Source organism: Pteropus alecto, unplaced genomic scaffold (genome assembly GCF_000325575.1).
Source record: "Pteropus alecto unplaced genomic scaffold, ASM32557v1 scaffold25, whole genome shotgun sequence".
Lineage (NCBI taxonomy): Eukaryota > Metazoa > Chordata > Mammalia > Chiroptera > Pteropodidae > Pteropus > Pteropus alecto.
The window spans coordinates 36,433,153-36,460,456 of NW_006441955.1; the positions used below are offsets into that span (position 1 = coordinate 36,433,153).

Sequence of the window (27,304 nt, forward strand, 5' to 3'; positions counted from 1 at the left end):
GTTAAGGTGTATAGTGTGTTATATCTCATTGCTATGTGAACTAGAGAAATGTAATGATTTTGTTCTTGAATGTGCTAAATTCCAGATAATACAAAGTAGATGACAAGTTACATAAGTGGAAACAGCTGTATTGGGCGACCTTTTTTACAAAGCAGGTTTGGAATTTTTTTTCTAGTTTTAGTTTCACTCAAGCTTTCCTAAAGAAAAAAAGTTAATTCTTTCTTTGGCGTGAATTTGAGTGTAATAATTTGCATTTTTTACCTTTGTTCTACAATAGTTGTGTTGCACAGACTTTCTTTTTACTCTGTCTTATCCTCTGCATCCATGAGAACTGTCTCAACACCACACATAGCTCAATCTAGCCACACATTGCTCAGCATTTCCTGTGCTTCTGCTTGAATTTCTGATCAGTCAGAAAAAGCACCCTTGTCTTCTTGGCATTTCGAAGCATGGAAAGAGAGAATGTTTGCTATAATTAGTGTCATATCTGTCATTTTAGGAAGTTTTAATTTCAGAACATTCAGCTTTTTAAAAGGGCAAATATGAAGCTATGACTAGTTACTTCTGGAAACTCCAAAAGAGAATAAAACTCAGGGTTGATCTTGAACAATGAGGGATTGTAATTGTTGGGAATAAAATTTAGAGATCCATGCCAAGCTTGGAAATCGGGACACACACAAAACAAAATAGCAGGAAAACAGTGTCAACAAGAACACTCAAAACAATGAAAAGGGCTTTTACTATCTGAACTAAGATCAGGGAAGTCAAATTCTACTTTGAAAGATAACATCCTTATAACAATATTAACAAAGGAAAAGTATCTCCAGACTTATTGAAACATTTTGTGAGGAAAGTATTAGTTTAGGTGAAAAATGCTAAAGAAACACCAAAGCTATTTCAATGAGCTCATATATCTGGGACCAAGTATATTCCTGAGTATAGTCACTGTCAGTAATCTAGAAAACTACAGAAATTATGAGATACCAAAAGATCGGGGGATGGGAAAATAAAAATGTTCAAGATTGAAGTCTGAGAAGTTTGAAAACTCTTAAAAGTACTAGATAATTTTGTCAGCATTTAGGGGAAAATGTAAAGGACCTAGGTCCTTAAGAATTTAAGTCACATCGAGTTAGCTTTATTCCTTTCTTTATATACAAATGGGGAACTCTATAGGCATAATTCTTTTGATTTTGGCACAATTTTAGTATTTGACTTGTTTTTATAAGATTTAGTATTTTACTTGTTTTTATAAGATGGCAATAGCATTGTAGAGAATGGGAGCTAGCAACAAGTCGATTTGGTAAACCCAGAATGTCAACCCTGAGGAGAACTTACTGTGTTAAGAACTGTAATAAAATGAACATGTCACCTAACTTAAGAAAAAGAAAATTACCATCTTTCTCTTTCAAGGATAACCATTAAACTGAATTTTATCTTTATTTTGCTTTTCTTAGTTTTACCACGTATTTTTTCCTAAACCTGATTAACGTTACGTGTTAAATATTTGAACTCTGTAAAGATGGTCTTACACTCTGTAAGAGCAGGGCTTATACTCAGTTAGTGCATGCTGATATAGCCATAGTTAATGCTGAATATTAGAAATATTTCCATAGTGGTTGTTAAAAAATACTGAAAAGTTGTAAACTGGTCAGTCATGTAAGTTCGGGTAAAAATGGTTTATCTCAGAAACCACACATGACACCCCGTTTCTTGTTTGAGCACTGGGGACAAAGCTGAAGATTCATTATTTCAGGTGTTAGAGAATCTTCTCTGGTTTCCTAAGTTCTTGAGTGGGAGAGAGACATGAGCAACCAAGCTGAGGAAAACCTATTTATCCTCCAAAGAAACGCCTCATCCTGCTCTGACACATCTAAGCTCTGCTAGCAGCTGGGAAACTGGAAGGGAGCGTGGACTGGTGTTTAGGGACATAGCTCCTTGCAGCGTAGTAATGGCCTTTTAGCTGGTTTTTTAATGTTTGTTTTGCAGCTTAGTTGGTGGTGGAGGTGGCCTGTCTTGTGCATTAAAGAGGTGTGAGGAGAGGGACTCAGAAGGGTTTGCTTTCTAGCAAGTAACGGGACAACTCCTACATTGTTGTCTCCCATCTTCCCTTGGCTGGTCTCCAGATGGGAGTATCAAATTTGTCCTCTCCACCTCCACAAGTCCATCTGTCCCCTCACTTGCCTGGGCAGACCAAGGTGCTTGTTCTCAGGACCAGCAGAAGCCCTGGTAGACTTGACCAGTTCTTATTTTTCTCACTTTCCCATTCTGTCTTTGTCCTACATCATAACTGGCATTCAGCTAGTCATTGGTTGTTTCCTGGTTGGCTGATATGGGGAACACAGTCTTGGATGTGGAATGAGAAAGACTTAAAACACAAGCTTCCAGTTCCCAATTTGCTCCCCCCGCCCCACCCCCTTTCTACACTTTTTTCTCTAGCTGGGAGCTTCTACCACTGGCTCTTGGCATATAGCCAGCACTCAGATATCCTGTTTAGTGAGGTGAGATGGGGATCAGCTGCATGTCTCTTCTTTTCAGGTGCCAGACAGCATATTAGTAAATTAATGACTATCAGTGAAATGGGGGTAAGTCACTGGAAGACTGTGCACTCCTATGTCAAATCATGAGGCCATCATTTAACTGGTTACAGCCATATTAAAAAATTGTACCAACCCAACTATTTAAACAGATGATTTGGAAGTTGTTAGTATTTGATGAATGATTTGTGCTACTTTCATCACTTGATAGTTTTATGTAGTTTATTTAAAAGGTTTTTTTAATTTGTATATTAATTTACATATTAATTTAATAGTTCATATGTGATTTATATATTAATGTTCCACTTGTTAAAAATGTTTAATATTACATATCTTCTGAGATTTGCTTTTTCACTCAACATTGTTCTAAGATTTATCCATGTTTATGCATAATTTATTTTACTATGTCTAGTATTCCATTATATAAATACATACAATTTATCCTCCTATTGGACATTTTAGTTATTTCTTGAATTTTGCTAGTATAGTTGATTCTTGAACAATGGGCTTTAACAACCTGGGTCCATTTATACTTGGATTATTTTCATTAACTATACTGGAAAATATTTGGGGATATGCTACAATTTGAAAAACTTGCAGATAAACTGCATAGTCTAGAACTATCAAAAGTTAAGAAAAAGGTGGATGACGAATACATAAAATGTATGTAGATACTAGTCTATTATTTACTACCATAAAATATACATAAATCTATTATAAAGTTAAAATTTATCAAAACTTATGCATGATCATGCTGACTGCATGTCACCATGTGCAGTCAAGAGTAATTAAACAAATGTAAGGATGTATTAAACCATAACTACATAAAATTAACTGTAGTACATATTATATACTACTGTAATAATTTCATAGCCACCTCTTGCTTTTGTGGTGAGCTCACGTGTATCTGCTTAGGATGCCATAAGACACTAATCCATCTCCACATTAGCAGTTCATCTCCAGGAAATTTTGTTTCTCAGTAAAAAGTGATCTCACAGTTCGTGTGTGTGTGTGTGTGTGTGTGTGTGTGTGTGTGTGTGTGTTATTTTATGTTTAATGCAATAATGTATAGATATATATGTATATATTTCATCATGTTTAATGCAGTAATGTAAACCTTGACTAACAGCTCCATGGGACTAATTTAAAGTGCTACTAGTGATACTGGAAGTCCTCCCAAGAAGCAGAGAAAAGTGATGACATTATAAGAAAAAGTTGAGTTGCTTGATATGTACTGTTGATTGTGGTCTGCAGCCATGGTTGCCCGCCATTTCGGGGTAGAAGAGTCCAGGAATAGTACCATCGTAAAGCAAGAGGGAAATCCATGAAGTCATCACTGCAGCTGCACCATCAGGAGTGAAAGCCTTGCACTTTTTACAAAATAGTTTGTTATATTGAAAATGCAGCTTTTATGTGAGTACAGGATTGCTAAAAGAAAGGCATACCTATAGACACTAACATATATTAGGGAAAAAGTGAAGTCATTGTATGACAACTTGAAGCTTAAGGAAGGTGATGAATTTAAGACTGGAGAATTTAATGCCAGCAAAGGATGGTTTGATCATTTTGGAAAGAGGTTTGGCTTTAAAAATGTCGCGATAACAGGAGAAACAACTTTCGTTGGTGAAGAGGCAGCAAAGTTCCCAGATACCATTAAGAAAATTATTAAGGAGAAAGGATATCTGCCTGAACAGATTTTTAATGCCGTTGAAAGTGCCCTATTCAGGGGGTGAGGGGAAGCACAAAGGACATTTATTAGTAAGTAAAAGAAGCAAGCACCAGCATTTAAGAGCAGAAAGGGTTAGGCTAACTGGTTTTGTGCAAATGCAGTTGGTTTATGATCTGGACTACCCTTATCTATAAAGCTGGTAAACCCTGAACTTGGAAGGGGAAAAATAAGCACCAGCTGCCAGTCTTTTGATTGTACAAGAAGGCCTGGATGAGAACCCTTTTTCTGAATTGGTTCCATCAATGCTTTGTCCCTTCCTAGCAAGGGACTGCCTTTTAAAATTCTCTTGATGTTGGACAGTGCACCTGCTGATCAGAACTCCATGAATTCAACACCAAAGATGTCAAAATGGTCTACTGGCCCCTAAACACAAAGTCTCTATTCAGCCTATAGATCAGGGAGTCAGAAGGACCTTTAAGGTTCATTATACATGGTACTCTACGGAAAGGATTGTTAATGCTATGGAAGAGAGCCCCGACAGAACATGAAAGTCTGGAAAGATTACACCTTTGGCAATGTCATCAGTTACAGAGAAAGCTGTGAAAGCCATCAAGCCCAAAATCCCTGCTGGAGAAAACACCAGATGTGCATGACCACAGGATTTACGACAGAGCCAATTAAGGAATCCATGAAAGAGATTGTGGATATCCCCCCCACCCCCCAAAAAAAAGTGTGTGTGGGTGGGAGTTCAAGATAAGGATCTTGGCAAAATTCAAGAGCTAATAGATACCACGACAGAGAAATTAACAATTAAATTGACGAAGGTGAGTGCTTCCAGTTCAGTGCTGATGATGAGGAAGAAGACAGAAGCAGCAGCACCAGAAAACAAATTGTCATTGGACAATCGCAGAAGTGTTCCTTCCAGTTATTCAAGACTACTTTTGACTTCTCTTACGACATGGACCCTTCCATGACACGGGCACTGAAACTAAAACAAATGGTGGAAAAAGGATTGGTACTGTACAGAAACATTGCTAGAGAAATGAAAAAGCAAAAAATCAAATTATAATGTATATCCGTAAAGTTACACCGAGTGTGCCTGCCTCTTCTGCTTCCCCTTCTATCTCCTCCACCTTTTCCCTTTGTACCTCTGAGACAGCAAGATCAACCCTTCCCCTTTCTTTTCTTTGGCCTACTCAATGTGAAGATGATGAGGATTAAGACCTTTATGATGACCCACTTCCACTTAATGAAGAGTAAATAATCATACGGTACATTAATAAAATTTTGTGTATGTTCATCAGAAAATCTGATAACTACTGCAAGAAATGTGTATGTTTTTGTGTCATTATCATTGCCTGAGTATTCCTCATGTAGAACATCATGCGCAATACATTTATGGAAATAGCTTATCTCTAAGCATAAGGTGAGTGATATTTAATATAGAATTAATAATGTATTAGATTTCTTACTGTTTTATTATAAGTTTGCTTTCAAAGAATTACAGTATGCTTCTCATAATTGGAGATACTGTGTATCGGCCTATCATTACAGATAAGTGTTTTTAAAATAATGATGTTTCTATTACTGTATTATGAATATGACTAATACTATATACCATGAAAATTTTATAATGACTCGTTCATTAGTGTATAGGCTAGGCTACTGTGAAGCAATAGTATTGATTACACTGGGCTACCAGAAAGCAATTATATTGCTGCAGTTTCATTATCAGTGCATGAATCATCATATCCATAAATATGAATTTCTTTTTCACATCTTTTTGTTTTTGATGTCTAGTGTTAATAATACATATAACATCTACAGTGTTTTCTATCATATAAGACTTGATTTAGGGACTGGTAGACGATTCATCTTGTAAACATGATGTAAACTTAGTTATCGATACAGTACTGTAAATGTATTTTATTTTTCATAATTGCCTCTAGCTTATTTTAAGAATACAGTATAATATACCAAATGTGTTAATCAAATAACATATTGATAAGGCTTCTGGTCAACAGCAAGTTATTAGTAAAGTTTATGGGGTGTCAAAAGTTATACTTTTCAGCTGCGGGGACATGGGGGTTTAGTGTCCCTTACTCTTCATCGTTCAAGGGTCAACTGTATAAACAGTGCTGCTCTGTACAACCATGTTCATGTTTATGGATATAGAGTTTCTCTATATCTCTACCCAGGAGTGGAATTGCTAGGTTGTGGGTTATGTTTATCTTCAATCTAAAAAGATAATGCCACATTTTCCCTTCAAAGTGATTGTAACATTTTTGCATACCTACAAGTTGAATCAAGGGTTACGTAGGCTCCATATCTTGGCCAACATGAGTGAGACCTTTCAGGTTTTGTCAATTCAGTGGATGTAAAATAGCATTTCACCTTGGTCTTAATGTGCTTTTCCCTGATTATTGATGAAATTGAACATCTTTTCATGTATACCATTTGTGTTTCCTCTTCTGTAAAAAGCCTGTATCTTTTGTGCATTTTTTCCCTTTGGTTGGTTTTTCCAGTTTATTCATGGAAGTTCTTTATGTACTGAGGATGCTAATTGTATCCATTACCTCTTGCTGTGTAACATTGCTGGTGACTCTGACTCAGAGTTTCTCCAGAGGTTGTAATCAAGATGTTGGCCAAGGTTTCAGGCGTCTCAAGGCTTTGACTAGAGCTGTAGAGTCCCTTTTCAAGATCATTCACATGATTGTTGGAAGGCCTGTTTCTTGTCATATGTACTACTTCATTGGGATGCTCTCACAATGTTTTAGGGAAAGCTTATCAAGCTAGCTTGAAAAATCCCATTGGATTTTGATTAGTACTGCATTGAGCTTATATATCACTTTAAGAACTAACATATCTGATACTGAATTTCTAATCAATGAATATGGTGCCTAGTTTTGTTTCCTTTTCTCTAGTGTTTTTCAGACAGATTTTTAAAGTTTAAAAATTTCTTCAAGTTCTTGTACATCTTTTGTTAGGGATATTTTGTAGAATCACATTAAAAAAAATGTTTTAGCACTTTATTATAAAATATAAATTCAAAATACATAAAAGTAATGTATAGGTTATTAAAAAATCCACATTTTCTAGTCAGGAAATAAAGCATTACCAGCATTCCAGTAATCTACCACATCGTCCTTACATAGTATACACTGTACCCTCTTACATAATTATCCTGACCTTTTTAATGGACGTTCTATTTTTATGCAACTTTATGCTTCTTTCTTGTAAACAGCAAAGGGTTTTATTTTAAACCTAGTTGGCCATCTCTTTTAACTGGCAGGTTCAGTCTTTTTACATTTATAATGATTATGCTAAATTTTGACTAATTTCTGCCATCTTTGTGCCTGCTATTCACCTTAATTTTCTCTCTTTATATTTAATTATATAATTATATGTTATACATTTTATATAATATATAATAATTTTAAAATTATAGTTGGCATATGATATTAGTTTCAGGTGTACAATATAGTGATTAGACATTTATATAACTAACAAAGTGATCACACTGATAAATCTAGTATCCATCTGACACCGTATATAGTTGTTACGATATTATTGGCTACATTCCCTATGCTGTACTTTACATACCCATGACTGTTTTGTAACTACCAATTTGTACTTCTTAATCCATTCCCCTTTTTCACCCACTCCTCTTACTCCCCTTCCTTCTGGCAACCATCAAAATGTTCTTTGTATCTATGAGTTTCTTTCTGTTTGTTTATTTTGTTCTTTAGATTCCACATGTAAATGAAATCATATGGCATTTGTCTTTCTCTACTTGACTTATTCTACTCAGCACAATATGCTCTACGTTCATCCATGGTGTTGCAGATGGCAAGATTTCATTCTTTTTTATGGCTGAGTAATATTCCACTGTATGTATCTACCACCTCTTCTTTATCCATATATCCATTAATGGACACCCAGGTAGCCTCCATATCTTGAATATTGTAAATAATTCTGTAACGAACATATGGATGTGCATGTTCCTTTGAAGTCGTTTCTTTGGTTTCTTTGAATAAATACCTAGAAGTGGGATAACTGCGTCCCTCTTTGACTATTGTTATAGCCTTTGTTTTAAAGTCTATTTTGTCTGGTATAAGCATTGCTACCCCAGCTTTTTGTTTGTTTCCAAAACAAAAAAGATGAAAAATCTTTTTCTATTCCTTTACTTTCAGTCTCTTTCGATCTGAAGTGAGTCTCTTGTTGGCAGCATATGTAAGGGTCTTGTTTTCTTATCCATTCAGCCACCCTATCTTTTGATTGGAACATTAAACCCATTTACATTTAAAATAATAGATATATATGTAGTTAATTGCCATTTGATTATTCATATTTTTAATATTTTCTTCTTAAAGTAGTCGCTGCAATGTTTCCTGTAATGCTGATTTGGTGTTGATTAATTTTTTTAGCTTTTTCTTGTCTGGGAAGATCTTTATCTTTCCTTCAATTCTAAATTATAGCGTTGCTGGGAATTATAATCTTGATCGTTAGTCCTTGTTTTCATCGTTTAAATATTTCATGCCAACCTCTTCTGGCCTGCAAAGTTTCTGTTGAGAAATCGGCTGACAGTCTTATGGGATAGTCTTATGACAGTCTTGTAGGTAACTAATTGCTTTTCTCTTGCTGCTTTTAAGATTCTCTCTTTGTCTTTAACCTTTGACATTTTAATTATGATATATCTTTGTATTGACCTGTTTAGGTTCATCTTGTTTGGAACTCTGCGCTTCCTGGGCTCGTATGTCTATTTCCTTAGCCAGGTTAGGAGAAAGTTTTATGACATTATTTCCTGAAATAGGTTTTCAATTCATTGCTCTTTCTCTTCTGGCATCCTTATATTGTGAATGTTGGTACACTCAATGTTGTCCTAGAGTATCCTTAAACTATTCTCATTGTTTTTGATCCATTTTTCTTGTTGCTGGTCTGATTGGGTGTTTTCTGCTACCTTATCTTCCAAGTCACTGATTCAATCCTCTCCTTCATCTAATCTGTTGATTCCTCCTAAGGTATTCTTCATTTGTTATTGTAGTCTTCATTTCTGAGTGGTTCTTTTTTTTCTCTCTCCATTTTCATGTTTTTTATCTCTTTGTTAAAGTTCTCACTGAGGTCATCTACTCTTCCCTTAAGTTCATTGAGTATCCTTGTAACCAGTGTTTTGAACCCTGCATTTGGTAGATTGCTTGTCTCCATTTTATTTAGTTCTTTTTCTGGAGCTTTGTGTTGTTTTGTTTTGTTTTTTCATTTGGGACTTGTTTCTTTGACTCTCCATTTGGGCTGACTCCCTGTGTTTGTTTCTATATATTAGGTAGAGCTGCTATGTCTCCCCATCTTAGTGGAGTGACCTTATGTAGTAAGTTTATTAAAGCTTCAGTTGGATCTAATTTTCTGTTTAATATTAGCATCCATTGAGGTTTTAGTTTCATTATTATACATTTCTAAAGGTTCTATTTAGTTTCTCTTAAAACCTAATTATTTTTTAATACTCATTTCCTGTTTGAGTTTTTTTTTTCTTTATATACATCTGTATATGATTTTTTTGCATTCAAAATACAATTCCAGTATCTAAAGGCATTGGGGTTCTAAATTTTTTCCCAGTATTTATGATGGCATTGCCTCTGCTGGTGTTTATGTGTGTGTGTGTGTGTGTATTATATGTATATATGTATGTATACACACATATACATATATACTATATATTGAGTTGAATATGTATGTGTGTGGGAATACTGGATGCTTTCCTTCTGAGAGGATGGGTTTATGTCTGCCAGGTCCAAGGGATGCTACCACCCTGGGCCATTGTAAATCAATTTCTTGGTTTTGGGTTTTGTAAATTTTACTCTAGACCTATTTGAAGACAGGCTTAGAGTTGCTAATCTTCACCAAAGATCATCATTACAATTATTTTTCTTCTTGTAGTTATGTGTTAAAGACAGGTCTAGTTCCTGGTAACCTCTCTTTGCTAGCAGTTGGATATTTTTCCAGCTTATTAACAGAGACCCTGTAAAGATCTCTACTAATGGAGGCAGTTCATGTTTAGCTCTCCCAAGACACTGTCTCCCATTTGCTGGGTTGATGTCTGATTTACTTCTAAGGCCACTCAGGTTTTTAAGTTCTCTTACAGAGTTGATTTAAATTTGCTGTTCCTCTTGGTGGGTGAAGTGGGAGGGGAGGATTGTTCTTTAGAGATTTCCCTTTCATTCTGTCAAGATTAACAGCATTAAAAGGTATGTTTATTAAAACTTAGTGATTTAATTACAGTGAGAGGGCTTTCTAAAGGCATCTAAACCCCATATTGCCAGAAGTAGCAGTGTGCTTTTTTTTTTCCCCAGCAAATAAAAAATAAGTGTGATTGTTGCCTTCTTTTTAAAATGGGAGAGGGGCCTCATGATTCTAGACCACATGAATGAAAACAAACTAATATTTCCATTGACCACAATGAGAGGCTCATACTTGGATCTAGTAGGTAATTTAAGATGACCAATAACAGGGTAATGATTAAGTTATAGTGTAACTTCTGTAACCAATTAACTATATTTTTTCAAAGCCTATTTAGCATAATGGAGAAGTCTTCACACTTGTTTGAGAAAAGTTGGATATAAAACTATTTCCTATGGTCCCCAAAGTTTGAAGATAGAAAAAGCAAATTGGTAAGTGTTTGACAATTGGTGGCAGAATGATGTAAAGTTTATTATTTTATTTTAAAATCTTGTATTCCAAATTTCCTACAATAGAAAAAAACCAAGAGGGCTACTGCTAAACTAGAAAGTATCCCCTTAGTAAAGTAAAAAACTCATACTCATCAGCTAAAGGAAAAGATAGCAGTTGATTATTTTGAGATATGCGATGTCATGAACTATACTAATATCTGGGTGCTCACCTTGTACCGTGCACAAGACTTGATGAGGTTAACTTGTCCAGAGTCCCACAGCTTGACTTGAACCTAACTCTTCTGGAGCCAGCTCTACTTTGTATCACTATTCACTCAGTCTCTTAAGACAGAAATCTTAAATTTTCCATACCACTCTCCTTAATTTTTGTTTACCATCAGGATATAGCAGCTACGATAGAGGGAGCCCCAGGAACGTAGGAGGTAGAATTATTGCACTGTCATGGTGGTTTAATAGTAAAGAGACTGGATGTAATTGTTTCACAAAAAGATGTATTTTCATATGACTATTTACATTTTTCATATATAGTTAAAGAATATCATACAACTGATACCTTCTGAGATGTTTCATGCTTTTAAACTCTTTGCTATTTACACTTTTCTGACATGGAATTAAAACTAAAATGGTCAAATACCTTGGTAATAGAAAGCAACCAGTCAACACAGCTAGGTCTTTTCTTAAATCTACTGATCAATATTAGCAACAGTTACCTTAATAATAAATTATTCATTTAAAAATCAGTAGTAATTTTAAACAATTCATAAATACATGTGCTCTGTGCAATTTACATGTTTAATATCCTGTGGATACTAAAAGTTTGTATATTGTCAGATTCGCACATTATTACTTTATCAAATGATAAGCTTTCCCAAAGAAGAAACTGAAGACGCTTGAAATAATACCCTTAGGTTTTCTGGAGAGATATCAAAGCTCTGCCTGCTTCACAGGAGGAGGTTCCAGTTTACGTGAGAGGGCAGTTAAAATCTGGTTAAATTTCTCATATCTCTCTGTCTGATTGACTTGTGCACCTTTGCTGCCCCACAGCAACCGCATTTGAAATTCAGTCTTGAAGATTTCACTCATTTCTTCATCTGGTTGAAAACCTAATAGAAACAAAACAAAAAACGTTATTTCAGTTCTGCTTAAAACCTAGTGTTGGAAATAGACTAAAAACTTGCTTGTTTCAAGTAGGATCAAAATAAAATTCATTTCTATCAGTACTTAAAAAAAAATGCCCCTGAGGAAAAATGTAGGATCTGCTCTATATAAGGAAGGGCAGAGTTCCACTCTCAAGGACCTGAGCGCCTTCAGAGAAGGAATAACAAGCTCACTAAAACATGATAGAATAAAATTTATGAGCATAAGCCACTGTTTATGGTTGTGGTGCTGTAAGGAGTGTTCAAAGTACCTTGTTTTTTTTTTTTTTTTACACAACTTTATTGATATATGACTGACATGCCATGATTCACCCAGTTTAGCTGCACAGCTTGATTTATAATAACAAATTTATAGCTGCGCAACATTCACCAGCAGTTTTAGAACACTTCATCACCCTAGAAAGTTCTCTAGTAGCCCTTTGGAGTCAATCCCTTTCCTACTCCAGCCAACCACTTATCTGCTGTTTGTTGCTGTTCTGCTTTTTCTAGAAATTCGAAATAAATGGAATTATATAATACGGACTTTTTTGTGTCCGGCTTCTTTCACTTAGCATGATGTTTTATAGATTATTCCATATTGTTGCATGTTGTCAATAATTCCTTTTTATTGCTAAGTAGAATTCAGTTATATGGACATTTGTTTTTTTCCCAATTTCTGGCTAGTATGAATAATGTGAACATTTGTGTATACGTCTTTGTGTGGACAGGCATTTTCATTTCTTTAGGAGTGGAATTACTGGACCATATCATAATGGTATGTTTAATTTTAAAGAAACTATCAAACTCTTTTCTGAAATGTCTCAACCATTTTATATTCTCATAGTAACATGAAGATTCTATTTTTTTCACATGCTGCTAACTCAGTATTGTCATTCTAGGAAGTGTGTGGTAGTATCTCATTGTGGCTTAAATTTACATTTTCATAATGACTAATATTTGAACATCTTTCCACATAGTTATTTGTCATTCCTGTGTCTTCACTTGTGTGGTGTTTATTCAAATCTTCTCATTGAGTTCTAAGAGTTCTTTATACATTCAAGATAGAAGTCCTTCATCAGATATATATTTGCCAAATATTTACTTTTAGTCTGTGGCTTGCTTTTTCACTTTCTTAGTGGTGTCATTTGAAGAGCAAAATTGTATCAGTGTTTTCTGTTATGATTCATGCTTTTTGTTCTAAGAAATCTTCGCCTAACCCAAGGGCACAAATCTCTCCTTTGTTTTCTTATAGTAGCTTTATACTTATTCTTTTCTTTTGGTTCTGTGATCCACTTTGGATTATTGTGTATGGTATGAGATTATTTTTTGCATACGATATTCAATAGTTCCAGCAGCGTTTGCTGAAAGGGTATACTTTATCCAATGAATTACCTTGACACTTTTGTCAAAAATCAACTGATGGCCATTTGTGTGGGCCTGCTTCTCAACTCTTGTATAAGAGAATATCTGGTCTACTTAAGGCCAAGGATGCTCTATCAACTCTATTAAAGAGGGGGGAACCTCCAGACAGAGTCATACAGGCATGTGGTTCTAATCTATAAGCAGGCACTCTAATCTGGTGAATTAACTGCTTTTATTGTTTGAGTCCTACATTGCTAACCTTGGAGAACTTTCTGAGAGAAAAAAAATGAAACAGGTATGTGATGCTTAGACCTACAGCAGATGCAGTGCACACTGTTTAGTCCTAAATTCTGGTTCTGAAGCAACAGCTTTGCTTTAGGAGGAAATAATAGGTCTCTCTTGCCCCATATAGTTCTTAACCTTGTGGATCAAACTGTGTGCCCTTGAAGAATTTTAGAAATCGTTTTGTGAGGAAAACAGTCATCCCTGATAACTGCCTTGGTAAAGTCCTCATTCTTTCACTTGCTTCCTAACTGGTCTTTTTGTCTACAAGCCTTCAGCCATCCACCCTTCCTCCACAGAGATGCCAGATTTAAAATATAAATCTGACCATGTGATGATACCCACTCATGTTTAAAACCCTTCACTGGCTCCCAGCCACAGTCCTACATGGCAAGGCCTTCCCATGTATATCCACCTCCTTCTTCAGCTAGTTGGCTATTCCTTAAGACACACTAATCCAAAGTACTTGTGGTTTGTAATTTCCTCCAAGCTCTTTCAGTGCCTTTGCTTGTGTTGCTAAGAGCAGGAGAGCTCACTTCTCAGAGTGACTGGGAAGAAATAGGAATGCTGATAAAGTCAAATAGTACTCCAACTCCTCATGTTGGCCCATAATGTTTTCTATCAGCGACTATTAGAAGTACTAATGCTAGACAAGCTGATTCTTTCTTGACTCTGTGTATTCTATACCAATGACACAACAGAGGGCGAAACAGGATCCTTGAGTCATTCAGGAATTAAGAAGAAGTAATGACAATTATAGGAAATGAAATTCCCATTAATCTTTCCTATTTGGTCTTTTTCTAATTGAGAACATCCATGCTATTTCATTCCTTCTTTCCAATTACTATGTAGACAGCAGCTTACAAAAAAGTTCTTACCTTCCAGGATCCTCTCAGCGTTCATCCGGTAACTCTCTGCAGACTCTGCCATGAGTCGGGCTTTTACCAAATGATTCATCATAATCTCACAGCTTTCATCATTTTTTTCCCACATGTCAGTTCCTTCAAAAGTGACAGCCTGGCGCTCCATTAAGGTTACAAGAGGCATCAGCAGTGGGACTGATATGTTGTTTGGGGGGACACACGTGGACTCTGAAAAAAACAAGGAGTAAAGTTTTCCATATGTTTTTTCAAAGTGAAGCACAGAGGGTTCCGGTTTGAGATGGCAATGTAGCAACATCCTAGGCTCACCTCCTCTCGTGGGCACACTAAATCTGCAGCTAAATATGGAACAAATTCCTCTGAAAAACCTGAAAGCTGTCTCAGCAACTGCTGTGCATTGGGCCAATGACAGAAGGCTCACATCAAAGCAGGTAGGCGAGGCTGAGATACAGTTTCACCATAAACTCCAGTCCCAGTGCAGCAACCCACGGTCTGGATGGAACTCAAAATCAAGAGCTTCTCCTTGAGGAGAAAAGGGTTTGAACTCCAACTTCTGAGACCTGTGCCTGAGAGACAAGCCCCCAAAGCAACTAGCTTTAAAAACCAACGAGGCTCAAGTCCACAAGATCTTCAAGGCTATAATGATTAAGAAACAGCTTTTAAAGGGTTCACATGCTTGGATTCACCTGCCCCAGAACTCAGTGAAGATTGATAGGTTCCCATACTTCATGTGAATGAGGCTTATATGCTAAATGCTAATCTTAAAGTATTGGCCTGAGGGGTAGTTATCTAATTTAGCACACATCTAGGAGCCCGCTAGCTAGTAGGCACCATTTTCACACACACTCTGTCTCTCTTACTCTAGCTGGTGGGTGCTATCTTTTTTTTTGATGCTAGACTTCCCCCCTACTTTTTTTTTTTTCCTGTGGACACTACCTATATATTCTCCCTCTGCCTTGCTCCAGCTCACTGGTATCTTTTAGAAAGGAGCTCAAGTCCTTGTCTGGCACCCCCAATTTTTGTGGCTGCTGACAGGGGACACTTCTACATTGCCTGACTCTGGTGGCCAGTAGGGCTTATGCCCATGGGTCCCACAGAACTATAACCAATAGAGAAAGAGTTCTTAAATAGCTACCACCCGCCAGGGCACAGCAAGAGGCAAATAGTTGCCTTTATTAGCTTATCATCATAACTGCAGCCTGAGAGGTAGCCTTCTAATTAAATACACATCTAAGGGTTGACTATAATCCTTTGCAGAGACCTCAAAGGGTGGGCACTACCTTTGTTCTCTTCCCCTGTTGTGGTCCAGAGGAAAGGATCAAAGAACCTGAGGACAGGGCAATGGAACTCACATAATCAGAACAGCAAAAAAAGAAAAAAAATGAAGATAGTTTAAGGGACTTACGGGACAACACCAAGCAACTAACATTTGCATTATAGGGGTCCCAGAAGAAAAAAAGCAGAAAACTTCTTGAAGAAATAATGGCCAAAAACTTCTATAACTTGGGGAAAGAAACATACTTCCAGATACAGGAAGCCTAGATACTTCCAAAAAAGATGAATTCAAAAAGACCACCAAGACACATAACTAAAATGTCATAAGTTAAAGACAGGAAAGAATCTTAAAAGCAAGAGAAAACCAACATATCTATACTTGCAACTAAAATAATATTGTACGTCAGCTGTAATTGAAAAATGAAAAAATAAAAGGTGGTAAAATGCAGAATAAATAAATCTAACATTCTGAAAAAGAAAAGCTTATAGCATACAAGGGAACCCCCATAAGACTATCAGCAGATTTTCAGCAGAAATTTTGCAGGCCAGAGGGAGTGGCATGATATATTCAAAGTGCTAAAAGAAAAAAACTTTCAACCAAGAATACTCTATCCATCCAAGTTATTCAGAATTGGAGAGCCAGTTTTCTAGACAAACAAAAGCTAAAAAAATTCACCACTAAACTGACCTTACAATAAATGTTATGGGAATTCTTTAAGCGGAAATTACTAATTAGTAATAAGAAAACATAAAAGTATAAATCTCACTGATAAAAGTAAATATAAAGGCAGTGGGTCAATCGCTTTTATAATGTGATTAATGAAGAAATAGAAAATCTGAACAGACCAATTACTAGTAAGGAGATTGAATCAGTAATCAGAAACCTTCCAACAAAAACAGTCTAGGAACACATGGCTTCACTGGTGAATTCTATCAATGATTCAAAGAAAAATTAATACCAATCCTTTTCAAACTCTTCTAAAAATAATAGGAGAGAACACTTTCAAGTACATTTTATGAGACCAGGATTACCCTGATACCAAAACCAGACAGGGATGCCTCAAGAAAAGAAAATTACAAGCTAATATCCCTGATGAACATAGATGCAAAAATCCTCAACAAAATACTAGCAATCTAAATAATACGTTAAAAAGATCCTATACTATAATGACGTGGGATTTATTCCAGGGGTGCGAGGATGGTTTAGCACCTGCAAATCAATCGATATGATATACCACATTAACAAAATGAAGAATAAAATATGATTATCTCAATAAATGTAAAAAAGGCATTTGACAAAATTCAACATTTATTTATGATAAAAACGCTGAACAATGTGGGTATAGAGGGAAAGTACCTCAACATAATAAATGCCATATATGACAAGCCCACAACTTACTCAATGGTGAAAAACTGAGAGCTTTTCCTTTAAGATAAGGAAAAAGACAAGATGCCCACTCTTGCCACTTTTATTCAAAATAATAGTGGAAGTCTTAGCCAGAACAATTAGCCAGAAAAAGAAACAAAATGTACCCAAATTGGAAAGGATGAAGTAAAACTGTTACTATTTGCAGAAGACATGATACTATATATAAAAAATCCTAGACACTCCCCCAGAAAACTATTGGAACAAATAAATGAATTCAGTAGTGTTGCAAGATATAAAATTAATATTCAGAAATTGGTTGCATTTTTATACATTAATAACTGTCTGAAAGAGAAATTAAGTAATCCCATTTACGATTGCCTCAAAAATAGTAAAATACCTAGGAATAAATTTAACCAAAGAGGTGAAAGACATGTACTCTGAAAACTATATGACATTGATGAAAGAAACTGAAGACACGAATAAATGGAAAAGATTACATGTTTCTAGATTAGAAGAATTAATATTGCTAAAATGTCCCTACTACCCAAAGTAAACTACGTATTCAATGCAATCCTTATAAAATTCCCAATTGTACTTTTTATGGAAATAGAACAAACAATCCTAAAATTTATATGAAACCACAAAAAATCCCAAAGAGCCAAAGCACTCTTAAGAAAGAAGAACAAAGATGGAGGCATCACACTCCCTGATTTCAAACAATATTTCAAAGCAATATAATAAGGAATAATAATAATAATAATAATAAAAAGGTATGGCATTGGCATTCAAAACAGGCACATAGATCAATGGAACAGAAAGAAAGCCCAGAAATTAAGGCATATATGATCAATTAATTTATGACAAATGAGCCGATATTTATGCAATGGGAAAAGGGCAGTCTTCACTAATAATAGTGTTAGGAAAACTGGACAGCGACATATAAAAGAATGGAATGGAACCTTATACCATACCACTCTTAGACCACACACAAATTAATTCAAAATGGATTAAAGACTTGAATATAAGTTCTGAAACCATAAAACTCCTAGAAAAAAACACAGGCAGTAAGCTCCTTGACATTGGTCTTGGTGATGATTTTTTTGGATATGACACCAAAAGCACAAGCGACAAAAGCAAAAATAAACAAGTGAGACTACAGCAAACTAAAAAGGTTCTGCACAGCAAAGGAAACTATCGACGCAGTGAAAAGTCAAGGTATTGAATGAGAGGAAGTATTTGCAAATACTATTTGACAAGGGGTTAATATCCAAAAAATACAAACAACTCACAGAACTCAAGAGCAAAGAAAAACAATCTGATTAAAAAATGGGCAGAGGATGTGAATAGACATTTTTCCAAAGAAAACATACGGATGACCATCGGGTACATGGAAAGATGCTCAAAATCAGTAGTCCTCATAGAAATGCTAGTTAAAACCACAAGAGATATCACCTCACACCTGTTAAAATGGTTTTTATCAAAAAGATAAGAAATAACAAGTGTCAGTGAAGATGTGGAGAAAATGGAACCTTTGTGCACTGTTGGTAGGAATGTAAATTGGTGCAGCCACTATGGAAAACAGTATGGGGGTTTCTTGAAAAACTAAAAATAAAACTACCATATGATCTAGCAATTCCATTTCTGGGTATTTATCCAAAGAAAACAAACGCTAGCTCGAAAAGATATATGCACCTCCATGTTCACTGCAGCCAAAACATGGAAACAACCTAAATGTCTATCAGTAGATGAATGGATAAAGATGTACGTATACACAATGGAAAATTATTCAACCATAAGAAAGAATGATATCTGCCATTTGTGACAACATGGACGGACCTTGAGGGCATTATGCTAAGTGAAACAAGTCAGACAGTCTTGTATGCTTTCACTTACATGTGGAATCCAGAAAAACAAAACAAAACCCCTGAACTCATGGAAACAGAGAACAGATTGGTGGTTTTCTGAGGTGGGAGTGAAGGGGGATCAAAAGGTACAAATTTCCAGTTATAAAATGAATAAATCATGGGATGTACTATACAGCATGGTGACTATAATTAATATTTCTGTATTGCATATTGAAAGTAGCTAGGAGAGTGGATCTTGAAAGTCTCATAATTTTGTTTTTGTAACTATGCATGGTGACTAAAGTTAACTGGACTTACTGTAGTGATATTTGCAATATACGCAATTATCAAATTGTACACTGTATACCTGAAACTAATATAATATCAATTATACCTCGATTAAAAAAAAAGTTAACCACAGAATGAGGTGGCTGGTAGCTTATGTCTTCTAGCGACTTCAGACCTCCTACAAGCGATGCTGTTGTCTGATAAAAACCTTGAATGACCCAACAACAATCCTGCAGATAACTCAGGGCCTCATAATATGCCTTGCTAAATGCTTTGATCAAACCAGAGCAGATACAACCTACTGGTACAGACACCAAGAGGGCAATCACCAGGCCAGCTTTGCTGACCCTGCACTCACCTCTGCCTTCATGCAGGATTTTGCTGAATGGCTTCAGCTGTTTCTCGTAGAGGATGGCAGTTTGGGTGTACTGGTGCCGCAGGGCAGTCCACGTTTTTTCTAACCTTGAAATCTGGAAGAAAGAAATGTGTTGTTATTTTGGAAAGGGCTTGTGTTAAAATTTCCTTTTTGCTTAAGTTTTGAAATAGATGTTAGATACACATGGTAAAAAAGTCAAAGCAATTGAAAGGAGCGTACAGAGAAAAGGCAATCCCTCACTCGTACTTTATTCAACACACACACAGACACACACCCCTTGTAAATAAATGTCATACGACACATGTTTTTCTATTCCTTGCTTGGAAATCATTCTTAGATAGGTACCTATAAAACAGGATAGAATAGCCTTATTTTATTAACCTTCTGAATAATATTCCACTTTATGGATAAACCATAGTTTAACCAGTCTTCCATAGATAAGAATGTTAGTCTACGGCCATGCTACCCTGAATAAGTCCAATCCTGTCTGATCTCAGAAGCTAAGCAGGGTCGGGCCTGGTTAGTACTTGAATGGGAGGCCACCTAGGAAGACCAGGTGCTGTAGGCGTAAAAAATAAAATAAGGGATTGTAAACTGACAAGGTCCTTGCAATCTATGAGGTCAACGAAGGGTTGCCTCGCCTAAAAAATAAAAATAAAATAGATAAGAATGTTAAACATACTTTTTTATTCCAAAATTAGCTTGTAAAGATTTTGCAAATGTGTACATGCGTGAAAATATCTGGAGAATAAATTTCCTCAGAAGTGGAACAAACGAGTCAAAGAGTACATGTATTTTAAGTTTTGAGAGGAGTTGCCAGCTGTCCTCCATGGAGGTTATTCTGATGAGAGGATGTAGAAATGTGAGGTATAACTCTTTAATCTTACTCGTAAGTAGTAATGTCTGAGACACACGGAAGATTGCCCAGGCCATATGATGCCACAACTCATTTCTTTACCTTTCTTTTGGAATACTTTAGTCAACACCAACATATGCCCCTGACTCTGCCCTAAGATAAATGGTCCCCCACTCACATCATAAAACCAGCAAGCCTAAGTATCTGAGGTTTTCTACATGAAACAAGAAAGGGAGAAAGGGCACTAAATGCGAGCCAACTCTGTGTCAGGTATTTGAAGGATTTCATTTAATCCTCATAGTGCCCTATGAGGTAGGTATTTTGGCCTCATTTTACAGATTAGGAAACAGAATTGATGCGGTAACTTGCTCAAGGTTTCACAGCTGGTAAATGGCAGAGCTGAGATTCATTTCATTGGCCTCTAAGAGCTCTCTGTGTATCCCAAGTGAAAGGTGAGAAGGGATCAGCATCAGCAGATTCGCTGGGAAGGAAAGGCTGTGGGCTTGTCTCCCTCTGGCCACCCACCATGCTGCCCTCTCTTCTCACATTCCTCCTTCTCTTCTTCCCCCTCCCTGAAGCACCCACTTTTCTGAAAGAAGCCCTTTCTCTCGGCTAAGCCCACCTCCTGGATGCTCTCTCTTGATACCAGAGATGAGAGGCTGAGAAGAGAAAGCGGTATGTGTGGCTGTAGTATACAGGCAGGTTTGGGTGGTGACACACAGAAATGACGTGACTCCTCAGGGGTTTTCCCTGGGTCTGCGACTTCCCTCCCTAAACAGTTCCCTGGCTCACCCCAGGGCTCTGAACGCCCTGGAGGACTATGTCCTCTCATTGCTGAGGCACTCCAGAAGGGAAGTCTGATGCCGCCGGAGGGGAGGGATCTGCCTACAAGGACATGTTAACATATTTTGGGGTAAATCCCCAACCACTGAGTTTGATGTCATGGACTGTAACCACAGAATGCCAGAAAACATCCCCTTTACCACCCTCAGAGGAAGCTCTGGGCTGAAGGTCTACACACACAGCCTCAAAATTACAGGCAGTTTTGGATAAGAGGAAATAAATCTAATACAAATTAAAAACACCTGAGTGAAAAATGATAACCCCTGGTATTACAGAAGGCAGTAAGTACATCATGAAAATATGGCTGGATTCGCTTATTTCAAATATTGGTCCTACTCAATTCCAGTGCATCTAAAGAATTTTGAAAACTCTTGGAATGTTGTAATTAGAATTGACCACCCTCCGCCCCAAGTGTTCCTGGTGAAGGAACTAAGGTGTTTGGCCTCTTGTTTTTAAGGTGACCTTGCTTTAATGCAAGAAAATTATGTTCCTAACATACCCTGACTTGCAGGACATGTGACTGCAGCTCTCTTTCCCAGTGGCAAGGTTGGATTTTCAGTGTGCACTCGGCAAGATTTCCGAGACAATCTTTGGCTACGAAAAAGCCAAACTTGATGATGAGTGGTTTTGATATTACTGGTTACAGATCAGGTTTGCAGAAATGTAATGAAAACCCTCCCAGCACCTGGGGGCCGGCAGAACAGAAGTGGGAAAGCCGCATCCGAGCAATCAAGCAAACAAGGCCACTTTCCTCTATGAGATCCATTTGATTTCAAGTACAGGTTTTCATTGTTGGCATTGAATGTGGGAAAACAGCCTGTCGAAGCAGATATATTCCAAGTGCCCATTTCAGAAACTCTAATTGGGGGTTATATGGCTGATGCTTCAGGAATCTGAATTATCTGAATTTTTTAAATAGGAGGGGTTGTTTTAGGTGGCCCGAGGAACATTCTTTGAGATAAACCACTCTAGGAATTCTCAGAAGTGAGCTCTCCAAATGGCTTGGTTTCCCAGCCATTCCCCCAAACTGCTCATACACCTCAAACGGAAGCAGTGTCTTATGCCACACACATATCATCCTAACTGGTTCTTCGGGAACATTGTTTTGAGGATGACTCTTATTGTACATCAAAGAGAAAGTGCAGGCTGTCAGCAATGACCCACTGTTTTTTAAAACAGCCAGAATACTTTGGATACTTCTCTTGGTTGCCCGCTAAGGTCAACGCAGCTTTCGCTAAGATTCAATTTACCTTTAGAGATTGACTAAGACAGTCCGTGACTTACTAAGCATAGGCGTGCAGACCACTTTGCAGAGCATGAAGTATATACAGGCCCACACCACCGCACAGAGCAAGTGGAAATTTACCTGCGGCATTTCCAGGGCTTTCATGATGGCTGAGAACGAATAGAGGTCCCCCATGGAGTCTTTCAGTTCTACTGCCACCTGGATGATCCTATTGAGGGTGGCCGCTCGGTCCTCCAAAGTGCCCGTGCAGCCCAGAATGTCCACTGCAATGCCGATGGCCATTGTGCTGTGTCTGACAGAGAAGAGATCAGTGGTCAGGCCCAGGGCCAATGGGACTAGGAGGAAATGAAACCAAACCGGCCAGGGAAAGGGCTGGCTTTGCCCCATTTGCTGCTCTTGCCCTGAGATGTGCTGGTAGATCAGTTTGGTTGCCATGCCAACAGAGAGACCACTCCGACCAGGCTGACTGCAGCAGGGCCTGGGCAAGGCCTCAGTGAGTGCACTATGCAGAGTCAAAAATAACGGATGTCCTAGGGCCATGTGCAGCCCCGGACCTGGGGGCATGAAGAGGGCCCCCTCAGAAGTGCGTGTGGCTCTTTGCACCTTCCTTCCACCATGAGAGGTCCAAGCAGACACTAGGTGCCCCCAACACACTGGGAATCCCTTCCCTGGGGAAGCCCTGGGCTGCCTACACTGAGTCCCCTGTACTGGGAATGGAAGGGACAGAAAAATGAAAGAATATGTTTGATCCAGGAAGACGACCAGGGTATCAGAACAAAGCAGGGCATGAGGAGCTAAGAATGGAGTGTCTGCAGCTCTGGTCAAGAGGCCAGAAAGTGAATGGAGACGTAGACAAAGACTGAATAGCCGACTGGCAGGATGTCCCTGTAAGGTCAGACTCTAACAAAATGGAAACCTTGTGTCTGCCAACAATACTCCCTTTTCTCATCCTAAACTACATGGGTCAACCTCACAGACCCAGAACAGGAAACAGAGCGATCTTTTCTCTGCATGACAATGGGACTGATATGAATGGGGTTGCAGAGCAGCCTCCTTCACTGGTGGCAGGCAGCACAGACTGCCATTCCTTTCCTTCCCTCAAAATATCGGGACTGTGGAGTTGGCTACTTTGGGCCAGAATGGCCTGAACTGCATTTCCTGGGGTACAAGCGCTGGAGGTGAAGGCTTTACAGTTACTAAAATACATGTCTTTGAAAATCTGGGGCCACCTTGTCCTGAAAGTTCTCAGCAAACGATGTCGCTCCGTGGCCACGCTTTTCTGTGTGCCCACATGGCAGTCTCTCTCTCACTCTCCTTGGGCAAAGCGTGGCATGATTCGTCCAGTGCCTAGCATTACCAGTTTCTCTTGTTGTGAAAGAACATCCAGCCTAAGAAAAAGTCTTACAAGAGCTGGAGTCAAACTGACGACAATTGCTGGGAAGCAAAATCTCGACAGACTGAGAAAATGCTGTGGAGAATGGCAGTTTTGCAGCTTACGCTATACACTAGAATCAAAGCAGGAGACATAAGGAGGGTGGGTGGGTTACATGAAATTCATTGGTGGTAGATTAGAGAGGCGTGAAAAAGCAAAGTGGAAAAATTGCTGAGATTGGATAAAAAGCAAAACAGGGAGATGTGTACTTTTATGTCGATGGGTACAGGACAGTAAATATCACAGCACATAGGGGTGGTACGTGGGCAACAAGATAACAGTGTGGTCTTGTGTTCTGGTGCCAGCAGTTGTGCCTTGGAGAGGACAAGTAATTTTCAATTACTCTGACATTTCAGAGGTATGTTATCTTAGATGCAGGCACAAAAACAACAGACAATGTCAAAGGTAAAGACTGACTTTGTCAAGGAAGCTACAGGCCTAGGACGTGACTGCCCTCCACGACCTGCTTTTAGTTAGGAATGTTTATGTTCAGACCACCCTGTGTGGTTACTTTCGTTCTCTCGGTTCGTAAGGCCCGCCGTGTGGGCCTCCCCTGAGCTTAGCAGGTGTAGTATGTGACCCCTTTTTCGTCCACACTCTAATGTTTGTTAAATAAGTAATGAGCTCTGCTGTCTCTGAGTGTGTTTGTACATATGTGCACGTATGATCTTAGGCTGTTATCTGGCTGCTCTACTCCTCGATTTCTTCATCTGTAAAATGGGAACAAGGGTAGTTGTGAGAAACAGAGACTGTGGTGGGTATAAAGGTAATAAAGTGCCGGACACTGGCAGACACCTAGCGAATAGCAGTTATTACTAAAATTGTCTCTATGCACATACCTCTCCCTCTGTATCTTGGTCCTTTCCACCTCTTTGTCTCTTTGCCTTTCTCTTTATTTATCCCCTTTTTCTGATTTCTTATCTTTCTTAACTAATGGATCCTAAGATAGACTTAAAGTCTATTTTTATCATCTGTTGTTTATTGAAGAGTTTTGTTACCCATTGGCAAAGTATTAGTTAAGGTTGAGCCGAACATTTAGATGTTTAACTAATAGTAGATTAACTTCTCGTGATGCATTCAATCTAATTTTTTTTGGCCAAAGAAATGCCACATATTATTATAATCCTTCTTCCTAGATAACATATTTTTTGCTATTTTACGTTGCATTCCTGAAAATTAAGAGACATAAAGATTAATTTATCTTGTGTTATAATTTATAAAAATGAATGCAGTTTTAATGGCCCTTAATAAAACACAGTTTCTATTTCTTTAAGACTTTGCATTATATCAGTCATTAATTGGGCAATTCTAACCATTCATTCAACCAACGTTTGCCTAAAATCCCCTGCATACCCCAAGTGGGACAGACAACTCGGCCTGGCATGTCTGTAGCAGAAGCTGCAGTGGTTGGCAGCAGGAGGCACTAAATGTTATATGAAAGACATCTCTATTCAGTAGGCCTGGAACGGGTGAGGTGGAAAATTAAAATATAAAGGGTAGTTTTGTATGTGAGTCTCAAACACAAGACAATGGTGTCATTTGGCCCTTCAGGACCTCTATACCCTTGACCTTTATTTAATGAAGAAAACCACTCCCCAGGCTCTGGCAGGTAGACCCACAGATCAGCCCCGGACAGGAAACAAGACAAGGAGTAAGATCCCAGGCAAGTGGCAATCAGGAAAAAGAGGAAATGGATGTAGTCAAGAGTGGAAGTTGGAAAATAGCCTAAAGAGAAGCCCTGAGCCTGCCAATCTCAGCTTGTGTCACATGCCCAACACACCTAATGACACTGGTAAAATAAGATCTGGAACTTGGGGAGTTTTCAGGCTGATATGTAGAACATGAGAAATGGGGAAGTTGGTGGCACAGCTCATCTCTGTTGATACGGTGACCACTGGGCCCAGACAACAAAAGAAGGGAAGTTAGTGGAACTGAGAAGCCAGGCCCCCGGGTCTTGGAGAGGGAAGAGGATACTTGGAGACAGGCTACAATCTAGAAAAGTCTGATCAGGAAGAGTAGGAAAAGTGAGAAGTTGGACCTATAATTGCTCAAAGGCTTTAAACAACCAGGACGCCTGACCAAGGTCAGCTCGGACTACATCCTAACCTCCTGCCCCCAGGAGTTTTCCACTCAGCATTCTGGTATTTTATGTGGGATGCAACAGTGGCATCGGAGCTGTTTTATCTACTTTATAGCCAAGTAACCTTGAAAGCAGTGATGTCAATCCCCCAGGCTACTTGAAAGGCAGTGTTTACTTTCTAGGGGCTGAAATCCTAGGAAGGCACTGTCCACTGGCCGCGTGTGGCTATTTATAGTTAAAATAGTAAACAGTAAAATAAAACATTTCATCCCTCAACAGCCATGTGTGGCTAGTGGGTGCCGTTAATTTCAGCCATCATGGAAAGTTGCACTGGATGGTGCTATGACCTAGAACATCTTGGAAAGCCACAGGCAGGGGATGACGGCACTCAGGACCCCTGGACTCTGAAGCATCACTGCCCTCTTCTCACGAAAAGCCAGGGCCCTTGGCTGTCCATTCAAACCCACATGTGTGTCATGGCAACTGGGAAATTGGTTGGAAAAACAGCAAACTTAACGAGATAGTGTTGCCCAAATCAAGTGTCTTTTCTGTGTGTGTCAGAAAGGCCAACTTCTATGGTAATGAGAGAATCAAGTCTAGCGATTTCTTAAAAATGTGCCTTGCTATTATTTCTGTCTTTCCAATTTCTAAACATCCAGCGTTCATGTGTATGGGTTTTAATAGACAGCCAGGGCGAGTGCCATCATCCTCTGACCTCGGATCCTCCATTCGTCCACCCCTCAAAGAAAATGTTCAGACTTCGTTCTTCCTAAACTTTCCCACAAACTCCCACTTAATTCCTAAAGCAATCTTGAACTCCAAAAGACAAAAGAGCCACAGCGCAATGAGGCAAGGTTTTCTGTGGCAAGATGCTCGAGTGCTCTGCCTGCCTACAGCACCCCCGCTCTGACCCCAGGTGGGCAAGTTTGGTGACTTCTGCTCCCACAGGCCAATCATCTATTCTTTCCTCCAGCCCCTTCTTGGAGCAGGGGCAGGACCGTGTTCTTTATTCCCTGACTTCCTCTGTGCTGTCTCTCTGTGCATCTCCACAAATTCTCTGGCTAAGCTTTTTGGGACAAGTTGGCCCAGGGCCACACACCCTTGGAGCAGTTGGTGCTGTGCCTCTCTCTGCTCTGAAACCTGCTGCT

At 38.4% G+C, this 27,304-nt stretch overlaps 1 protein-coding gene and 1 pseudogene across 6 annotated transcripts in view; one reads left to right on the forward strand and one right to left on the reverse strand.

Annotated features, from left to right (window-relative positions):
* Nucleotides 1-11,357: 11,357 nt before the first annotated feature.
* The window catches only part of BCAR3 (BCAR3, NSP family adaptor protein), a 188,157-nt gene continuing 172,210 nt past the window's right edge, over nucleotides 11,358-27,304 (reverse strand). For all 6 annotated transcript variants that reach the window (XM_015595244.2, XM_015595242.2, XM_015595240.2 and 3 more), the window contains 4 exons: nucleotides 22,765-22,936; nucleotides 19,682-19,793; nucleotides 14,545-14,757; nucleotides 11,358-11,989 (listed from right to left, as the gene is read on the reverse strand). In XM_015595244.2, the coding sequence (XP_015450730.1) occupies nucleotides 11,811-11,989; nucleotides 14,545-14,757; nucleotides 19,682-19,793; nucleotides 22,765-22,936 (676 nt within the window). In that variant the 3' untranslated portion in view covers nucleotides 11,358-11,810. The remainder of the gene's footprint in view (nucleotides 11,990-14,544; nucleotides 14,758-19,681; nucleotides 19,794-22,764; nucleotides 22,937-27,304) is intronic.
* Nucleotides 20,149-20,267, forward strand: LOC112485922 (annotated as a pseudogene).